This window comes from Peromyscus eremicus, chromosome 16_21 (genome assembly GCF_949786415.1).
Source record: "Peromyscus eremicus chromosome 16_21, PerEre_H2_v1, whole genome shotgun sequence".
Lineage (NCBI taxonomy): Eukaryota > Metazoa > Chordata > Mammalia > Rodentia > Cricetidae > Peromyscus > Peromyscus eremicus.
The window spans coordinates 9,207,440-9,221,943 of NC_081432.1; the positions used below are offsets into that span (position 1 = coordinate 9,207,440).

Genomic DNA, 14,504 nt, shown 5'->3' on the forward strand with positions numbered 1-14,504 from the left:
CAAAAAAAAAAACAAAAAAAAAAAACAAAAAAAGAAAAGAAAAAGTGGAGCCTGGCTGGAGGATGTATCACTGGAGGAGGGGCAGGCCTTGAGGTTTTATAGCCAACCCCACTTCTGGTCTGCCTCTGGGCCAGTTGCCTCACACTCCTGCCGCCAAGCCTTCCCCACCATGATGGACTGTATCCCTCAGACTCTGAGCAGAAACATTCCTCTCCTCAGGTATTTGGTGACAACAAGTAGGTACCATAGGGACTGAATACAGATCAGTGACAGCCAGGGGCTGCAGTGGCCAGCAACTGATAAACAGGGAGAGGGGACAAGAGACTCCACAGATGGATCTAAGTGGTGATGCACTGCACACACCTGCCTAGCTTTAGAATCCAGGGAACCTATTCTGCAGGCTGGGTTGATGCCAGGGGAGGAGCTTGATCCTGCCTCAACTTAATGTGTCATGCTTTGTTGACACCCATGGGAGACCTGCCCCTTCCTAAAGGGAGACAGAGGAGGAGTGGATGAGGAGGGGGATAGATGGGGGGACAGGAGGAGAGGAGGGAGGGAAAACTGTGGTTGGTATGTAAAATACATGAAAAAATTAATTAATATAAAAAAAGAGAATCCATACGGAGTTCACAGTAAATTTAGCCTCATGGACAACCTGGATGCCAAAGAGGATGGAAGGGGTTTAGAAAGGGCTTAGCTGGAAGAAGAGGCAGCTGTCAGAGCTGATGAGGTGGTAGCCAGAATGATTCTCAGCAGGGAGCAGGGAGCTGGGACACCTGAGTGAGAAATCTCACATCCATCTGTCTTCACACCACAAAGAAGAGAAGTGATGTCCAAGGCTAACAGAAAGACACCAAGATGAGAGAACTAAGAAATAACAGCAAGTAGAAATGCAGTGATTGAGGAGGCCCCAAGTCAGCTCTTTGAAAGGAGCAGCAGAACTAATGACATTTAGCCAGACTGATAAAGAATCGAACAGTTCAAGCCAGACATGAACCCAGAAATCCCTATAAAGGACAAGCATCCATCGAGGCATGGCTCGGGTCAGCCTTGGCTGAGTTCCCATCCAGAACCAGCATGCACTGTGAACATCTACAGATTAGCGCCAGGAGAGACAAGCTGGGTGACAGATGTCAACTGACATCTTTACAGTTGACTTGTCCCTTCACTGTGGTCCAGCCACTAGCTGGTGTCTAGTCGGTTCAGCCATAATAAGTATCTTTTCTTTTCTTTTTAAATTGTTATTATTATTAATTATTATTATTATTTTGGTTTTTCGAGACAGGGTTTCTCTGTGTAGCCCTGGCTGTCCTGGAACTCACTCTGTAGACCAGGCTGGCCTTGAACTCACAGAGATCCATGTACCTCTCTCTGCCTTCTAAGTCCTGGGATTAAAGGAGTGCACCACTCGGTCACAATAAGTATTTCTTATAAGACAGACCTGCTACGGATTAACCCTTTCTGGTGGCACCACCCCATCTGAGGCTGTTGCTTGTGCTTCAGTTTTGGTAGTTAATGACTCTGCTCGGTCAGAGGATGGTTCCCCCCTACCCTCTCCCAGCACTCTGTACCATCCATAATCCTCTTCCTCCTGCTCTCCTGGCTTCTCACAAAGCCTCAGCAGTCAGTCATCTCCCTCACTGTGTCAAGATTCACTGTTTTGCTCTCTTAGCGATCCAATGCCCCCATGAAAGCGCCGTTGTCCATGCTGTCCATTGAGTTTCCTGGAGTGGAGTGCGTGCTTCATTAAAATTAGGAATGTTTGAGGCACCATTTCTTTAAATATTTCTTTCTTATTCTCTCCTTCTGGAACTCCTCTCACACATGTTGACGTGCCTTAGGGTATCCGCTAGTCTCTCAAGATCCACCCAATCATCTTCATTTTAAAAGTCTACTGCTCGCACTTACTGGCTGTCTCAGGGGCCTGTTGTCACATCGCCAAAGCCCTACCGGGAAATCTCCACTTCAGCTGTTTTACTTTCCAAGTCACGAGTTTCTGTGTGATTCCTCCCATTTTTCCCTCTGTTGTGTGGTCTGATCTAGAGGTCCCCCTCCAGTGAGCACAGCCTCTGGGAGCATTTTCTAGCTGTTTCCTCCTGTGCCCAGCTCCTGCTTACTTCTTTGCAGGATGCAGAACTTGCTGACCGTGGATAATGAGCACTAATGGCTGGTTCTGGGCTTCTGGGTCTCTCCCCCACATCCCTATAGCCTGTTGCTGACATTTCCAGTGTATACTTGTTATTTTTGCCTTACAGTTTTTTTTTTCTGAAGTAGTCTCATCACATGTACTATATATTGGAACTATTCTCTTAAGGTGGTGCTCGGGCAGTGACTTGGCAGAGTTCCTTCAATGCCTGGTGTCATGGTTTGGATTTTAAATGACCCCCAAAGACTTAAAAGCTAAGACTCAGTCCCCAGCTTGCAGCACTACTAGGGTGAGAAGTAACCCTTTAGGGGACAGACTTGGTAGAAGGAACTTAAGGTCCCTGAGGGTTTGCCTGTGAAGGGACCCTGGCCCTTTGCCCTTTCCTCCTGGTCTCAGGTGAGCATCACCATGTTATGCTTCTCCACCACGAAAAGTGTGAGCCCAAACGATCTCTTCCTCCTTATATGTTGTGTATCTCAGGTATTTTGTCCCGGCCCCTAAGCTTTGTAGCTTTTGTGTGTTTACCCGTGGGGCTCCCCCTCAGCTTCCAGCTGGCAGTTTCCACCCTTCTCCCCTTCACTACTTCCTGTTTGCTCAGGGCTCAGAGCTCAGCCCCCAGTGATGCTCTCAGCATGTGCCTCTGTGGTCATGTTTGGGGCCTTCTAGACTCCGGGGACTGTTTCAAAGTCCTAATTTCTCAAAGCATCTGGTTCCCAGGTTTCCTCAAACTCTTACCCAGGCATTCTTCTCTACCCTGGGCAGCACTGATGGGTTGTTTACACTTGGATGCCTGACCGATGCCCTCCCTGTATTCAGCAAGTTCTGAAGTTGGAGAAACTGAGGCTGGCTCCTCAGGGAGCCTCAGACAGGTGAAGACCAGTGCCTACATGTTCTAGTTTTCTTTCGGTTGCTGTGATAAAACCCACTGAACAAGAGCATCTTAGGGAAAGGAATTATTTGACTTATACTTCCAGGTCAGAGTCCATCACTGAAGGAAGTCAGGCCAGGAACTCAAGCAGGAACCTGAAGTGGAAAACATGGAGGAACATAGCCTACTCATGCTTAGCTAGCTTTATTTATTTATTTATTTTTGAGATAATATACTTACATCATTTTCCTCTTCCCCTTCCTCACTCTAACCCCTTTCATATACCTTTTTGCTCTCATTCAAACCCATGATCTCCTTTTCTGTGATTGTTGTTACACACACACACACACACACACACACACACACACACACACATACACACACAGACACATACACGTCATCTATCTATCTATCTATCTATCTATCTATCTATCTATCTATCTGCCTATCTATCCCTAAAAATATAAATACAACCTGCTCACTTCATATAATGCTATTTGTATATATATGCTTTTAGGGTTGATCCTTTGGTATTGGATAACCAGTTGGTGTGTTCTTCCCTGGGGAAGACTATTTTTTCCCAGTCACAGTGTTCCTTAGTTGCCTGTAGTTCTTTGTGTAGGATCGAGGTCACTTTAGCACATCTACTAGTTTTGTCCTTGTTCAGCTCACATTTAGGCAGCCATGTTAGTGAGACTTCAGGGGTGCAGCTTCTCTGGCTTTTTTTCTAGGAGACACAATCTCACAGCAAACTTCCTGTTCCTCTGGCTCTTACAGTCTTTCCACTCACTCTTCTGAAATCATCCCTGAGCTGTAGGTGGAGGAGTGTGTTATAGATGCATCAGTAGGGACTGGGCTCCACAACTCTGCATTTTGATCCATTTCCTGTTATTGTCTCTGTCTGTTGCAAAAAGTTTCCTTGATGAGGGATAAGAACTACACTTATCTGTGGGTATAAGGATAAACATTTGGAATGTAGTTAGAGATTATGCTGGTTTACACTTCACTAGCCCTGGGTATTTGGCTAGGTTTCCAGTACCAGGCATGATTTCCCTCTTGTTGAGTGAGTAGCTAGCTCTCTTATACAGCCAGAACTACCTGTCCAGAGAATGGTGCCACCTACAGTGGGCCCTTCTACATCAACTAACACTCAAGATTATCTCCCACAGACATGTCCACAGCCGAATATAATCTGGGCAATCCCTCATTTGAGACTCCTTTCTCAGATGATTCTAGACTGTGTCAAGTTGACATTAAAGCTTCCTCAGAAACATGTCCACTAGACATGTTCCTAGACACCAATCCCACATAGGGACTGCACCTGCTGCCAGCCAGGACTGGGCCCAGTAGGGCGGGGTTGAGAGGTGGCAGTCACAGAGCTCCCCCAGCTGTGCTGTGGTGTTTCTATGCTTCAGTGTCCTGTGTATTGACGGCCGTGACAGAAGAGCATCAGGTGGCAATTGAAGTTCAAAGTGCCAGCCCACCAGGAGGTGAATCTCTGATGGGTGAATCTTGGATAGGCAAGACCCCCGAGACCACAGACTCAAGAATGTCTTTTGCTTCTGGTGTTCCTTTACATGTTTGCCGCTACAATTTTTCTCTGGTATCTGGCATGGTGTGAATGGTTGTGGGGAGATTCCCCACTGCCTGTAAGGTAGTGTGTTTATCTCATGGATACATCCCGTTCTACTGGGCATTTTTATCTGTGGATTATTGTGAAGATGATTTCTTCTTAAACTGTACTGTCTAATTGATAATAATAATGTTAGTTTAAGTAGAGTTTTGATGATTAAAAATAAATACAAGGAAGTGTCACACAGCTAGAGCACATGAGTTTCACCTCAGGAGCTGCATAGATCACAGTTCAGGTTAAGAAAAACAGTGGGCCGGGCGGTGGTGGCGCACGCCTTTAATCCCAGCACTCGGGAGGCAGAGCCAGGCGGATCTCTGTGAGTTCGAGGCCAGCGTGGACTACCAAGTGAGTCCCAGGAAAGGCGCAAAGCTACACAGAGAAACCCTGTCTCGAAAAACCAAAAAAAAAAAAAAAAAAAAAAAAAAAAAGAAAAGAAAAACAGTGGAGTCCACAGGAGCCAGGCTGGCTAGAATTCTTTTAATCTTAATGTTGAAAGATGCATTCACAGTTTTCAGTGTGCATGATAGCTGAAACAAAGCCTTAAAATAACTTCAGGTTAGATCAGATGTTTTGATAATAGCCTTGAGATGAAAACCCTAAAAAACAATCTGAAGTTCACAAAGACACATAGCTATAGATTCTTTAGGTAAGGGTCAAAAATACAAAGCAGCTCAGTCATTACTAGTTGATGTACTTTCCCTGATAGGATTGGTTGGTGATCAATTCCTTGTACCCATTTTTGTCCTCAATCTCCTGATATAAAAAACTATTGATGAATGGGTATACACCCTAAAGATTTAAGGTAGAGCTGATTGTTTTAAAAGTTAAAACAATGTATGTGGGTTCTTGGGATGACTTTGTTTTACTCATGTAAGGGAGATGAAAAACATGTTTTTATATGTATTCATTATAATCATTCACTTGAAAAATATATGTAACCACATTGTAATTTCTATATTGCCTGAAAGATTTTGTTGGGGTATATAGTTGTAGAAGAAAAGTAAAGAGATAGAATACAGAATCAGAATACAAAAGGAGAATCAGAATACAAAAGAAGAATAAAGAAAAGGTCTGAAGGAAACCGTCAAGAGGGTGTGTGAGTGTCTTTTCCCTTACCTCCTCAGATAAAAAAGTCATAGTGCACCAACTCCATGAATTCCCTTCGAGCCCTGCACTGCTGAGGCTGGTCCCCCAAGCAGCAGAACATGGAGGCACCTGGCTGTCTTCCTTGTCACATGACTCCAGGGTAATGTGTCCATGATGAGGTGGCCTCCACTGCCCCTGCTGCTAAGTGGACTCAGGAATCCCTGTAGAGACTGCCTTCCTCTCCCTGACCAGTTCCTTCCCTTTGCTCTGCCCTTGCACTTCCAGGAGACAATTCTTTTCTCTGTGTAGCTTTGGAGCCTGTCCAGGAACTCCCTCTATAGACCAGGCTGGCCTCGAACTCACAGAGATCCACCTGCCTCTGCCTCCTGAGTGCTGGGATTAAAGGCATGCACCACCATGCCCGGCTCCAGGAGACAATTCTTAATGTTCCTCAGTAATGGTGAGGTCACGTTTGCCCACATTTGAACATCATGTCCTTCTGTCTCCTGTGGGCACATTTCCTTACCACTCTGGGTTGCTGTGGCCACTCCGGGCTTATGGCCATCCCCATTCCATTGTACATCATGCCTCAGCCTCCACCCATAAGTGGGCAGCCAGAAGCATTCTGGTGCTCACTCAGCCTCCCCAAGGACATGCATGGGCAGGAAGACAGGATGCCCACACTTCCCCACAGTGGACCCTCTGGGTGCTAGGCCAGAGGCCAGAGTCCCCTCATCTTCACCACACACACAATGGTGGACATGGGCAGTGGGGTAGGGTGCTTTATTCAGAGCCTAAGTGCTGCTCAGTGTGGGGACCAGTGTGCAGAGTTTCTACTGCCCAGAAGATCTAGAAGTGGCCAGCGGCAGAGCACAGAATGAGGGGACAGGAACTTCAGATCATATTTGATGACCCGCACACCTCACAGATGTGGATACAGAGACAGTGGATGGGCACAGGTCCAGAGTCAGGTGCAGGCCTCACAGAGCCAGGTGCATAGTCAAAAGGAAGGTGCAGGCCTAGCAGCCAGAGGCAGAGCCCAGAGTCAGATGCAGAGCCCAGGAGCCAGGTGCAGGCTCCAGGGACAGGTGCAGAGCCCAGAGCCAGATGCAGGCCCAGAAGCCAAATACAGAGCCCAGGAGCCAAGTACGAAGCCCAAAGCCAGGTGCATAGCCCAGGGGTAGGTACAGGCCCAGGAGTGAGGTGCAGGCCCAGGAGCCAGGTGCAGAGCCCAGAGCCAGGTGCAAGAGCCCAAAGCTAGATGCAGAGCTCAGTGCCAGGTACAGGCCCCAGAGCCAGGTGCAATAGCCCAGAGCCAGGTGCAGAGCACAGAGCCAGGTGCAAGAGCCCAGAGCCAGATGCGGGCCCCAGAGACAGGTGTAGACCACAGAGCCACTTTTCTGTATGACAGTTACTATGGAGATGGAATGGGACAGAAGAGGTTTTATTGGTGCTCAGAGGCCAAGAGTAACACAGCACATAGCAGGATCAAGCCAGCCAGATTGGGAGTGGGTGAGGTGGAGCAGCCAGCACTTCCAGGAGCTGAGGCAGGAGAGTAGCTGGGGGACACTCAGGCTCCAGACCTGGCTGGACTGGTAGAGGAAGTGTAAGGACGGGTGGGCCCAGAACACCCAGCAGGACCATGGGCCAGGGCAGACAGGTGGCAATCAGGTTCACAGCTAGACATTCAGCAGCATGAAGGAGAAGCCCCACAGCAGACTGGCTCACAGCAGACAGGCTTGCAGCAGACAGGCTCACAGCAGACAGGCTTGCAGCAGACAGGCACACAGCAGGATGGCTGGCAGCCGGAGCAGATGGAGACACAGCAGACTGGCTTGCAGCAGACAGGTGTGCAGCAGACAGGCACACAGCAGGACGATTGGCAGGGGGAGCAGGTGCAGCAAGCTGGCTGGCAGCTAGACTGCTGGCAGCATGAGGGTGTGCAGCAGCTGCTGCAGGAAGATTGGCAGCAGGGGCTGGACGCACAGCTCACTGGGGTACAGACAAGAGTAATGCAGGGGGCTGGGGCACAGCAGCTGGGCTGGCAGCAGCTGGGGGCACAGCAGCTGGGGGCACAGCAGGTAGGCTCACAGCAGCTCTCTGGGCAGTCATCCACCTGCCAGGAGGAGTTGGTGCAGGTGTCGGAGCAGACAGACATGGTGGAGGCGGCCATGGCGGGGTTGGCTGGGAGCTGGGAGCTGGGAGTGTGTTGAGTGACTGTGTGTGAGTGTTGAGTGAGTGTGTGTGAGGTGCTCTGGGCTCTGGATTTTTATCCCCCAGGCGTGTTTTGCTGCAGGAGGCTCTGGGCCCTTCCTCTTCCTTGTTGTTCAGTCTGGAGGGAGCTCTGCGGAGCTCAGTCATAAACTGTTGTGCTGATCACTCTGCTTGGGCCTGTGGCTGTTGGGACCCCTGGAACTTGGTCTCCCTGGGCTGTGTGTACTCTCTACCTGGTGGCCACCTGTCAGGATTTTGGAGATGACTCTTGGCTCTGAGGAAGCATTCTGTGTCCCCAACCTCTGACCTCAGTATGGTGACCTGGTTGGTCTGTGACTAGCAAAGAGGAGGCAGGTATCCTGATTTGGAGCAGGCAGGGAGGACGTCCAATGAAGTCTCCATGGTGCAAGGATGGGTCAGTTGTAGGCCAAGGGCCTCTTGGAGATGAAGATGGTCACTGAATTGGTCTCCTAGGCATTTAGAGACCACACTGAGTCTGACCGAGCCATAAGCCAATGTCCTCCTGGAGCACAGGGTCACTTGTCCTGGGTCAAAACCTGAGGCTAGGGTGAACATACAGGCTGCAGGAGGCAGGCATGGACTAAGGTCACGTGGAGTTTGCTTATCATCCTGGATGGCCTGTGCCAGGGAGGTGAGCAGGGGAGAGCTGTCCCTGATCCCAGATGCCCATCTCAGGCATACCTCTCCTGCATCCAGGGTCCTCTCATCCTCTCTTGTCAGGTGCAGAATAGAACTGTGGGCAGGAAGACAATGTGCAGACCTCACACAGCTGAGTCTCCCACAGAACGGAGGCCTCCTTGGGAGAGGGAGAGGGAGAGGGAGAGGGAGAGGGAGAGGGAGAGGGAGAGGGAGAGGGAGAGGGAGAGGGAGAGGGAGAGGGAGAGGGAGAGGGAGAGGGAGAGGGAGAGGATTCTTGGCGGATGTGAGGGAAGGGGTGAGCAAGGCCATTGTCACCAGAACTTCCCATGCTGTTCTGGGGTCCAGTGAAGTGACAAACCAAGAATCCCGATGCTAACAAGCATGTCTGGTGTCTGTGGGTGAGGGGACCCTCCACTAACAGCTGAGTTGCCTGTCCAAGGAACTGTTCCGCCCACGTTCACAGGGGGCCAGGTGAAGAGAGATTCTGAGCACCCAGTAGTCCTCCAGGGCACCTGTTGGCTCATGGTGAGGTCAGAGGGAAGCAGAAGCCACCAGTATAAAACATCCATGAGACTCCGAGACAGTGCCAGAGCTGTGCACAGAGCTCTAGACCCTCATCAGAGAACGTGCTCGTTCCCTGAGGAACTCAGGACATGATGTCCCTGGGGCATAGGCCTTCTGCAGTTTTTATTTGGCTTAGGTCATTGGGTGTTTCTGCACACTCAATGCATTCCATGCTCCATAACTGTTAGCCATAACCCTCTGTGGCCACCCACAGGTGACACCACAGACTCATCTCGCTGTGAGACTGTCCCCAGGAGTGTGACCAAGGGGACAGCAGCCACAGGGAGGGAGCAGCAGCATTTGTCCTCAGTGGGACACAGGAAGCTTGGTGCCATGACCTGAGAGCAGGACATCACAGTGCACAGACTTGAATGACAGATTCAGTGAGCTCAGAAAAACAGTCCTTACCGTGGTGAGGACAGGGACAGGGATGGTGCATGGAATGCCCTGGGAACCTGATGTGTGCCTGCCTGGCAGTATTCTCAGCACGTCCTGTCTGTCGTGGTTTGAGTGTGAAATGTCTCCATGAGGCTCACCGTGTGCTTGAACACTTGACCCACAGTTGGCTGTGTTGTTTGAACACAGGGCCTAGCTGATGGTCGAAGGTCACGGTGGGGGCCGGGGAGTAGCTTGGGGGACCACAGGCTGACTGTCCTGGCTGGAGTTTCTGCCCCTTGATCCCTAAGATGTGAAATGCATGGTTGTTTGCTCCTTCTGCCGGGACTCGGTGTACCCTCTCAAGCCATGAGCCCAGATAGGTCCATCCTCCTTGAGCTGGGCGTTCCCTTGTGATTGTGAGAAAAGAACCCCACAGAAAACCAGACTGGGGTGGCACTGTTGTTGTGGTGCATCTGACCATGTGGTCAGGCCTTTGGACAGGGGCATGGGAGGAATGTGGAAGAGTCCTGGACTATTGTGAACTGGAGCTTAATGGGCCATTCTGGTGGCGGTTCACATGATCAGAGGTCAGTGCAGACCGTGAAGACCTGACTCTCGACATTACAAATAGGGCTCCCCTGAGACCTGGGCTCTAGGCCATTCAGGATTACAGCCTGTCAATGAAGCTGACTACATTCTGCCCGTGTCTCAGAATACTGAATGGGATTAAGTTAGAAACTAATGGACTAATTCTTCCGATGGAGGGAATTTTAAAGATGGCCTAGCATCAGGCCTGTGGCATGGTTGATGCTCACCGCCTTTCTCCAGGTTTACAGTGAGAGTTCTGAGCAGAAAGCAGAGCAGGGAGATGTGGAGAATACACAGTTCGGTGGGGAAAGGTGTGGGAGAGAATTTGAAGTCTCCAACAAAGCAGCTGTCGATATAGCCGGTGCCAACAGAAGCGAGTGGCAACTGCTGAAGAGATCAGTGCAAATGAGGAAAAACTCCACACGATGAACTGCGGCAATAGACCTGAGGCCCCGAGAGTGAGAATGTGTCCACCCTAGGGCAACTTGCTCCAACAAGACCGTCTAGATTCCCCTGACACAGGTACAAGAGACTGCTTGGGCTGTGGGGAAAGAGGGCCAGGCTAGGTCTGGAGCCGAGAACACAACCTTGTCACTGTCCATGTAGTGCTGTGACTTTAGGCATGCAGAGTACAGAGGTTGCGATGTCACGGAGCATGTGCCAAGGTCCCAGCCAGCCTCTGAGGGCAGGCACTGTGTGGAAGGCCAGAGTCGCTCCGTGAGCCTGTATGGCCTATGCAGGAAGCTGCAAAGGTCAAGCCTAAGTAGTAATGGGGACCTAGAGAAGCCCTAGAATACTGTAATGGGGGCCTAGAGAAGTCCTAGAATACTGTAATGGGGACCTAGAGAAGTCCTAGAATACTGTAATGGGGACCTAGAGAAGTCCTAGACTACTGTAATGGGGCCTAGAGAAGTCCTAGAATACTGTAATGGGGACCTAGAGAAGTCCTAGAATACTGTAATGGGGACCTAGAGAAGTCCTAGACAACTGTAATGGGGACCTAGAGAAGTCCTAGACTACTGTAATGGGGGCCTAGAGAAGTCCTAGACTACTGTAATGGGGACCTAGAGAAGTCCTAGACTACTGTAATGGGGACCTAGAGAAGTCCTAGACTACTGTAATGGGGCCTAGAGAAGCCCTAGAATACTGTAATGGGGGCCTAGAGAAGTCCTAGAATACTGTAATGGGGACCTAGAGAAGTCCTAGAATACTGTAATGGGTCCTATAGAAGTCCTAGACTACTGTAATGGGGGCCTAGAGAAGTACTAGACTACTGTAATGGGGGCCTAGAGAAGTACTAGAATACTGTAATGGGGACCTAGAGAAGTCCCAGAATACTGTAATGGGGACCCCAGTATGTGGGAGATGCCAGGAAGCCTGAAATCTGTTGAGGAAAGCTGCAGGCATGGGGTGGGACTCTTCAAAGAAAGAGATGTGTGCCTCAGGCAGTAGAGCCGTGGTCAAGGCTGCTCATGGCACTGGGGCCCCTGACAATGACGCCATGAGGCTGCGATTCTTGACTCAGGGCTGAAGGGGTGTGCCCTGGCGGGTTCTGCTTTTGGTGGTCTTTGTCTCTATTCTTCTTGCTCGGATTGGGAATAAGACCACGTTGACCGATGCGAGCAGGGTTTGACTTTTACAGGGGCTCATAGTTAAACGACTGTCTTGTGTTTCAAAAGGGATTTTGGACTTTCAAGTGTTGAGATTGTTGAGGGACTATGGAGAGGTTTGAATTTGTACTCAATGGGCTTTGCTCTGAGGGACGGCCATCAGCTAACAGGGACCGGAGTGGAATGTCACTGACTGGAATGTCCTTCTTAGGCCCCCATGTTCGAATATTTGATACCCAGCCAGCAGTGGTGCTGTTTTGGGAAAGTTGTGAAAACCACTGGATACAGGATCTAGCGGGCAGATGTAGGACGGCAGGGGTGAGGCTTGAGGGTTCTGCAGGGGTGAGGCTTGAGGGTTCCAGCTAGACTCTGCTTTGGTCCTGAACTCTGTGCTTCCTGGTAAGGAGGCATGAGGAGACATGAGGAGCCTGTGCCCCATGTCCCTGCTGTTGTGAGCACCACCTTGTTTTATCCACCATGATGACTGAAGCCCTCTCCAATGAGAAGCCAGAATAAATCCTTAGGTTGTTATCACTAGGATGAAAGTAACTAATTCAATATCTACCCACTGTCCTATCACCTAGATTAACTTCTATGTAGACAGATAAGGAGAACCTGGCACAAAGAGGTTAAACAGCTTTTTCCTTGCTGCCCAGTAAGACAAACTATGATTCCCCACATTCCAAAACAGAAGACGGGAAGTATGCAAGGAAATGTAACCCCGAGCAGCTGGGTTTAAAATTCCCCTTGGAGGCAGGGAAGAACAAATTATCACCCCAGAGCTTCCACACAATGACTTTAAGGACAAACATAGCAAGTTCCTCCAGACACAGAAGGAAAAAGATAATAAACAGAGTGGATACCTCACTGAGACCAAGCATGCCAATTCAGTCACAAGAGAGAGAGAAAACACAGCCAGAACAAAAACAAACAACAAGAAATGAGGTGGTGTGAACGAGGACAGCCCCCATAGACTCATATGTTTGAATGTTTGGCCCCCAGATGGTAGACTGTTTGGGAAGGATGAGGGGGTGTGGTCTTGTTGGAAGAGGGTGCTACTGGGTGGGCTCTGGGATTTCAAAAGCCCACATCATTCTCCATTAGCTCTCTCTGTCTCATGCTTCTGGATCATGATATCAGCTACTGCTCCAGGGCCATGTCTACCTGCCTGCTGCCATGCTCCCCTCCATGATGGTCGTGGACTTAACCATCTGGAACTGTGAGCTCCTGAATTAGATGCTTCTTTTATAAGTTGTCTTGGTCATGGTATTTTGCCAGGGCCGTAGAAAAGTAACTAAGACAAGAAATAATGGTTACAGAGCTGGAGGGATGGCTCAGGGTTTAAAAGTACTCACTGGCTGCTGTTCCAGAGGCCCGAGTTCAGTTCCCAACACTGCCATCAGATGCTTACACTGGCCTGTAACTCCACCTCCAGAGGATCCGACACTCTGTTCTGGACTATACTCATGTGCATAAACCCCACCCCCCCCACAGCATGTACACTCACAATGAAAAAAATATCCTTTTAGGAAAGAAAAGAATTGGGGGACACTTAGCTGGGTGCTTAGGAGCTGAATGTCAGTGGAACGGATGAGTGAGTGTGAGCACTGGTCTCTGGAGGACTCCAGGGCCACAGGTCACAGAGGTGTCTGCACAGCAGTGTGTTCTAGACTATTCTTCATAGCCCAGGTGCCCATCAACAGGCATGGACAGAGAGAGGGTTCGAGTGTGCACAGCCCAAACTTTATCCAGGCACAAAGAACAAAGTCGGGTTGTTTTTAAGGAAACGGCCGACCCTGGGAACAATCACATCAGCGAACCCAGCCAGTTCTCTGAAAGACAAATGTAGATTTCATCCCATTAGAAGTCCCTAGATTTTATATGGTTACAGAAAATCGTGAACACGTGGATTAAATGCAAACAGAAATCAATGGTCTATGGTAGTGGTTCTCAACATGTGGGTTGTGACCCCCCAGGGGGTTGAACCACCCTTCCAGAGGGGTTGCTGAAGACCATTGGAAAACACAGATTTTACATTACAATTCACAACGGTAGCAAAATTATAATTATGAATACAAAATATTTTGTTTATGAAAACAAAATTAGTTTTGTGGTTGGGAGTCACCACAACATGAGGTGTGTTAAAGGGTCACAGCATTAGGAAGACTGAGAACCACTGGTCTAGGGGAACAAAGGGGACTGATTTGGAGGGAGAGGGGGAAAAGTGAGGTGGAGGAAGGTGGTAAGGGATGTCTTCGATGTACAATATGTTCCTATAAGAAAACATGAATATGAAAGCTGATCCGAGTGTCCACGCTGCATGGGTGTTGGGGAGGTTTTAGATCATCAGCCAGAAAACCCTGTGTTCGGCAGTCATGAGCTCTGGGCTGAGTCCAAGCTGTCGGTGGCCCTGCCCCTAATCCTAGTGTGTGGGTGTGATGGGGTGATCAAGCCAGCAAGGTGGAGCCTCACGATGGGGTTGGTGACTCCAGTCACACTGTAGCCCCCTTCCATGCTGGAATGTGGTCTGTGGCCAGGAGTGGTGCTCCACCCAGGACCCCGAACATACCCCACGTGACTGACTGCCCCTCAGCTGACTTCCAGCCCCCAACACTGGGGAGAATCCGTGTTTATAATCTAAGGCCCCAAGTGGCAGCTGTTTGCGTGGCCTGGACTAAAGAGGCAGAGGCAAAGCCAGCATGTAGGTTCCGGTGGGGGGCTAGTGGGGCACAGGGGCGGGGAACATGACCTAAGTCT

The 14,504-nt window shown here is 49.7% G+C and overlaps 2 protein-coding genes across 2 annotated transcripts in view; both read right to left on the reverse strand.

The window, feature by feature from the left end:
* Positions 1–14,504, reverse strand: part of Tspear (thrombospondin type laminin G domain and EAR repeats) — a 176,804-nt gene that overhangs the window by 33,133 nt on the left and 129,167 nt on the right. The gene's annotated exons all lie outside the window — the stretch shown is intronic.
* Positions 7,421–7,906, reverse strand: LOC131926436 (keratin-associated protein 10-8-like). Its single transcript, XM_059281876.1, has one exon. The coding sequence runs from the start codon at positions 7,904–7,906 to the stop codon at positions 7,421–7,423; it is 486 nt and encodes a 161-aa protein (XP_059137859.1).

Coding starts and splice junctions, on each gene's coding strand:
- LOC131926436 (XM_059281876.1), bottom strand. CDS start 7,906: ATGGCCGCCTCCACCATGTCTGTCTGCTCCGACACCTGCACCAACTCC.